Source organism: Tamandua tetradactyla, chromosome 7 (assembly GCF_023851605.1).
Source record: "Tamandua tetradactyla isolate mTamTet1 chromosome 7, mTamTet1.pri, whole genome shotgun sequence".
NCBI classification, from domain to species: domain Eukaryota; kingdom Metazoa; phylum Chordata; class Mammalia; order Pilosa; family Myrmecophagidae; genus Tamandua; species Tamandua tetradactyla.
The window spans coordinates 33,599,659-33,605,946 of record NC_135333.1 but is presented as its reverse complement, the minus strand read 5'-3'; the positions used below and the strand labels follow the sequence as shown (position 1 = coordinate 33,605,946).

Below are 6,288 nucleotides of genomic sequence, written 5' to 3'. Positions count from 1 at the left end.
CAGAACCTCCTGGACAATTTTGTTCACCTTAGGCAGGACTAGAAAACCACTACAGTGCCTTCCAATCCCATGAGGCAGTGATGTCTGCTGTGGGTGGTGCATTTATTTGGGACATATTGCTTGAGCTTAGCGCTCAAGTGACAGAGAAATCAAGCATGACTAAGCTTGATTCCCGCCAGGAATGGCTCAGACTCCAGTGGAAGGGGCAGAAGCATAACAGCAGAGGGTAAGGTGGTCAGTGAGCTACTGGAGTTTGGACAGGAGCTCTGGGAACCCAGAAGAGGCGGTGATTAATTCTCTCTGGGAAGGCCCACGTCCTCCACAGATGAGAAAGAAAACTGAGGTGGGCATTGGAGGGCAAGTGAGATTTCTACCATGGAGAGAAGAGGAGAAAGGGGACTTCAGGCCCGGATGTGAGACAAAGGCAGGGAAATATGAGACTTAGGGTGTGACCAAGAGAAGGGCTGTTGGGGTGAGGCTGGGGCCTATTTGAAGGTAAGGATGTGATCTGAGGGGAGCTGATACAGCAGGTGCACTTGGAAGCAATGCCAGGTGACCTTGTCCACTACCTCTGTGACCTTGGGTGAGTCATTTAACATCTCTAAGACACAATTTACTCATCTGTAAAATGAGGATAAAGAGTTATCAACCAACAAAGTGTTAATAAATATAGTACTTATTAGCAGTGTCTGGCACAACAATGCCTTTCCCAAGATAGAAGTTGCTCTTTCACTGATTTTTTGTTGTTGTTTGTTTTTTTATTTAATAAAGGGCATTGCCCTTCCATATAGCCTAAGATTGCCACCATATGCCACTAATGGAGGAGACATCATTGTGAATAATTGAGTGGCTTGTCCATCCATTTCTGACCATCTGGTAAGTTCTTCCTCAAGTTTCCTCTGTGAGTTAGACCTGAGCTGGGGCACTCAGCACAGTGAAAAAAATGACAAGTATCTCAGTGAAATTGCAGGTGAGGGAAAGCCTAGGTGTTTCTTTTTTCCATAGTAACAAGGCTTATGGAACCAATTATTTCTAATTTGAATTGAGTAAAATATCAATGGCAGTCCCTTTATTTTGTGCTCTTATCATTTATTTACAGAGTGTAAATATGTTTAAAGTTCACTTGCAACTTTGGTTTATCTAATCCCTGAGGCCCTAAATCCCTCAGTTGGGGAATTGCACGGTCTTCACCCCTTTCTTGAACTCAGTGGCCCCTTGCCATTGCATCTCACAGTGGCCCCTTGCCGTTGGCTACAGTTCTGGCTTTGCACACTCCTGGGATGAATGAGAAGGAAAGGAAAATTGCATTCTTGACTTCTGTGGTTTCTCAGACCCACCAGCCAGTCCTACCCCCAAGCCACCTTTCCCAGTAACAGTGGCAGAAAGATGGTCCCCCCAGCAGCCCACACTCACCTCTATATGTGCGTATTCATATCCAATGGCAATTCAAGTGTGTCCAGGTTGCTGCTGGATCAGGCTGGGGGAAGATATGTTGGCTAAGTGCCCCCCACCTCTACAGTAATCTTCCCTTTTTATCCCTCCCTAGCCCCTTTCTCCTCTCCATCGGTCATTCTCCCTGAATTCTCCATCTCTCCCCTAGTCCTCTCTTGTTCTGTTTACATTATCACCCATTCACTTTCCTGTCTCAACTTACTTTGCTTCAATATCAGTCGCTTCAATATGGCATTGACATCCAGGGTAAGGGATGTCCCTTTCCCAGGAGCTGCTGGGCCCTTCGGCTGGGTGTGTGGCCACTCATGAAAGCTGTTAGGACTAAGTCACTTGCATTTCCTCTCCAAGATTCCTCCTTAGGGGCTGGGTATAAGGAGTGGGGATGGGGGCAGTAGACACTCAGGGAAGCTTTTCAGTAGGCACACCAGATGCAGGGAACCTCCTTTCACTGAACTAGAGGATTAGAGGTTGGAGCTACTTTTTGAATTTCTCTCAAGGCTCCCCCAAGAATCATTTGTTGGATGTGCATCTAAAATAGGTTTTGAGCTTATCTACAGCAGCTAGAGACCCTACTGAAAGGGAGTAAAGAAAGTAACTATCGGCTTCTTTAAACAGCTCGTACTGGGTTGAGTAGAATGTGGACCATGAAGTAATGCTACTGATAATGATAAAAAGAGCTCCCCAGGACCAAAAGCTAAACCGGCTACCTGCTGCATCTCTGCAGCAAGAAGGGGAACAGGCTGTGTTGAAGCGCCCTTGTTAAGGGCATTTCCCTGGTTTGACAAGCAAATGCGGCTCACATTTGCTCCCACAATCTCATTAACGTCTTCTGAGCGGTACACACAGGACTTTGCAGCTCAGTGAAGGAGCCGAGAAGCAGCAGTCCTGGCTGCCTCCCAGCGGCCCTGTTTGTATCTTCCTGCTCAAAAGGGCCCACACCAGATCTTGGCAGCAGCAAGCAGAGAGGCTCAGGCCGCCTGGAAAGCCAGTCCTATGGCTGGTGACTCAGAGAGGAGGTGGGGGTGGGACTTGGGGCTCGAGGGGTCAGCACTGGTGACAATGAGCAGGAGAAGACAAAAAGCTGAGTCCTGAGAACAAGCCCAGCAGCAGAACTGAAATCACAATAAATCACAATGAATTCACAATAATTCTGTTTGTGTCACTGAATCCTCCCTGTGGGGTTGAACAAACAGATCCCCTGCTTCTTGCTTCCTAAAACCAGCCTGAACCAAAGTCTAAATTCCACAACCAAGTGACCCCTCTTATCCTTTTCTGCCATCCCCAGCCACATCCCCAAATGCAAGCAATTATACAGGGGCATCCAGACTGATGTAGGTAGAGATTTTCCTTTATTCGTTTTGATTTTTATTTTGGAGAGGAAAGGTTAGAGCGAAAAGAGGATGCCTGAACGTGCCAAACATTGATGGCGCCCACTGTGGACCTGGAAGGGAATGAATGTGCCCCATAAAGAGATGGTTCCTGCAGCTGCAAAAGCTGCCCTCCCCCTTACTCCCATTTTTCTTAGTTTCAAGACCACCAACCCCAGGTATGCTTGTCATTCTCATTAAGGGGATCTTCTAGTAAATTGGGCTTTTATTCCTGTGGGCTCAGAGCCCTACCCCCCAAAATAAACATGCATCCCCCTAAAGATAAAAGAAAATCAACACAGGACGCTGGAACACAGAAAGATTGCATGCTTCATTTTTCTTCATCCCACCAGCTTGGGAGAAAGGCTGCCTTCCATCATACAAAGAGAGATGGGAAAGAGCATTCAGGACATCCCTTCCTGGGCCCTGTGCAGGATGGCCCTAGCAGCTTATACCCTACCTTGCCTGATTTTAAATAAACCCAGACAGGAGCGTTCCAATATTTCTCTTGGAAAAAAGGCAATTGGAAATGAACAGATGTAGGTCTCAACTTTCAAACCAACATTTTCTCCTTGCTCAGTTTCCATTCCATTGAAAGGTCTCATTCTGCTCCCCCAAGGGGATTTCTGATGTTGGAAGCCCCCAAACCTGGCTCCTCACCTCCCCAGTAATTTGTGGGATCTGTGGAATGTATTTAGGAATGCAACAACCCCTCATCACCCAGTCTCCCTGCAGCCTCCCAGAGGGGTCTTGGGTTTTTCTCATCATCTCTCCCCATGGTTGGCCGTGGTGTCCTGAATCAGAAGTACCCAAGGTGGCAAGAGAAGTGTCAGGTGCCTTTGCTTTCTGTCCTCTCCTCCTCAGCTGTCTGAGCATTGCTGACGGCACGAAGTTGCCCCTGGGCTGCAGGCTTTACTGACAGGACCAGGCGCTTGCGGAAGGTCTCACAGAGCACAATGTACACAAAGGGGTTGAGGCAGCTGTTGGCATAGCCCAAACTGATGGCCGCATTGTACAGATAGACAAAGGTGAGGGTCGGGCGGCTGATGGACAGCTGGGTCAGCTGTAGCACATAATAGGGCGCCCAGCACACAAAGAAGACCAGGCAGATGGCGATGGCCGTGCGGGTCACCCTCTTTGTCCGCAGCCGGATGCTGCGTTGAGAGGCAGGGGCTACTGAGGATGTCATGCGCTGCAGGATCCTAACGTATGCAGCTGTGATGACCACAAAGGGCAGGGCAAAGGCTAGGAAGAACTGATACAGGGTGAACCAGTAGAGGTCAGTGTCCGGGTTGGGCAGGCGGATGCCACATCCCACTGTGCCCCCCGGGAAGGGGATGAGCCTGGCATAGAGCCACACGGGGGTGATGCTGATGAAAGAGAGGGCCCAGAGGAGGCAGATCACCAAAGTGGCAACAGAAGGCTTCCGGAACTTGGTGGAAGATATGGGATGAACAGTGGCCAGGTAGCGGTCGATGGCCATCGCGGTCAGTATGTAGGTGCTGGTGAACTGACTGTTGGCATCCATGGCAGTGATGAGAGTACACATCGTCTCTCCAAAGTGCCAGACGCCATTGCCCATCAGCTGGTGGATCATGAAGGGCATGCCTAGGAGGAAGAGGAGGTCTACCACCGAGAGGTTGATGATGAAGATGTCAGGGACATTGCTGCACCAATGGAGCTTTGACTTCTTCACCACTGCAAAGATGACCGTGGAGTTCCCGATGATGCCCAGGAGGCAGATGGTGCCGAATACTGAAGGCATGATGATGTTGATGTAGGAAACACTCCCTCTGCGAGACGGTGACCCTGGGACAGAGGGAGCAAGTGTCGGACATTTGACATGGACTCAGCTCTAAAGGTAGATACACACTGGCTTGGCCTCCAGCTATGCTCACATTTACTTCTGCATCTTCCCTTCTGTTTCAGCACAAGGCCCACTATTCATCTGGAATCCTTCTCTCCTCGTATTCTGCCCCACCCCCACCCCCATTCCCCATACACTGTTGCTGATCTTGTCCCTATACCCTCCTTCGTTTCTGTGGTTGATCCTACCCGATTCCCTCACCACCTGTTTGTTAAAAGACCGAGTCCTTTGCTTCCTACATTTTCTTAGAAATCAGAGTCAAGAACCACAGTTATTTGCAGAAAATGACTCTGTGAGCCCCTGGGCTGCTCCAGGAAACCTCATCAAAATAACCAAAAGGATATGAAGGTGGGTTTTTTTGTTGTTGTTGTTTTTCCTATTTGCATACCTGATCATCTCATTTTAGAAATTGCTGGTTAGAGGCTGTATACTGATTCCTGGGCATCTCTGTGGGTGACTGTGATGTAAAGGCTTTTGCCCACCTGTGTCCAATCAGGCCCACAGCCCTCCCAGATCTCGGCTTCCTATCAGGGATTTCCTTGGTTGCTATCTTCTGTGCTTGGGCTTCCCGAGTCTGGGAGCAGAGACTGAAGATGTGTGTGCCAGCCCAGCCAACAGAGAATTTTCTCCACACAATCCTTTCCTATTTTCTTCCTTTCTTCCCCTTCTCCTGCAAAGCTAGAATCCCAGAGCATCTCAGTTCTGGAAATGTCAGGTAGGTTAATTCACCAGAAAAGTTAATCCACTCACAGCTCTGAAGACTTCCCTTCCCATCACCTCTCCTGGCAGCAGTAAGGATGTTTTAGACCCCATTGCCATAGTATGAGTGAAAACACCAGGTTAACAGCGAATGAATGAGCCTCCAGCTGTCTCTCCACATATCATCCAGCTTTTCTTGCTTGCTTTTACAGCCTGGATTTTTTTTTTTCCTGCAGTGCATATTTGGAACTCATCAGCGAGTCTTCCCGTGCCTCCCTTGCCACTCAGGAACGTGTCTTTGCCCCTTTCTCTTCTGGTGCACCCTCTGCACCTGCCTGTCCCAGGTCCCTTCTCCCCTTCCCCTCCCAGCAAGGCAGACTGCAGATCTTGCCTCCAAGAACTGTAATAAAGTTTCCCTACCCCCACCCAGAGGAGGGAGGACAATCCTCTAACTCACCACCGGAGGTGAGATTATCGGCAGAGGTGTTGCTGGCATTGGGGCCAGCGGGCAGTAGCGAGGCTTCCAGGTCCATCCTGCCGGCGGCCGTCGCCTGCTCGCAGGAGTTGAGCTCCCGTCCACCCACGCAGGCTGCGGCAGCCTCCAGCGCCCGCCTGCCTTGTCCTGGAGCGCAAGCCCCGCAGTCCGGAAAGGGGTCTTCCTCGCAGCCTGGCAGCCTCGCAGCCTCTGCCGCCTCCAAGCCCCACTGCTCCCCACTCCCTCCTCGGCGGCTCACACTGACATCACCTAGACATATTAACATTCGGAGGCAGATGCTCATTAACCTCTTCAGTACCAAGCTGCAGCTCCCACTTCTGACTGCCTGCAGAGCCCAGGGACGGGGGAAGTGGGGAGGGGACAAGCTCAGGGAACTCCATCAGGGTGGGGCCTTTCTGTCCACTGGT

At 50.1% G+C, this 6,288-nt stretch overlaps 1 protein-coding gene across 1 annotated transcript; it reads right to left on the bottom strand.

Moving 5' to 3' along the window:
* Positions 1-3,414: 3,414 nt before the first annotated feature.
* On the bottom strand, positions 3,415-5,933 carry MCHR1 (melanin concentrating hormone receptor 1). Its single transcript, XM_077167846.1, has 2 exons — positions 5,843-5,933; positions 3,415-4,628 (listed from the first exon to the last, which is right to left on the bottom strand). The coding sequence occupies exons 1-2, from the start codon at positions 5,916-5,918 to the stop codon at positions 3,649-3,651; spliced, it is 1,056 nt and encodes a 351-aa protein (XP_077023961.1). The 5' UTR covers positions 5,919-5,933; the 3' UTR covers positions 3,415-3,648.
* Positions 5,934-6,288: the final 355 nt, after the last annotated feature.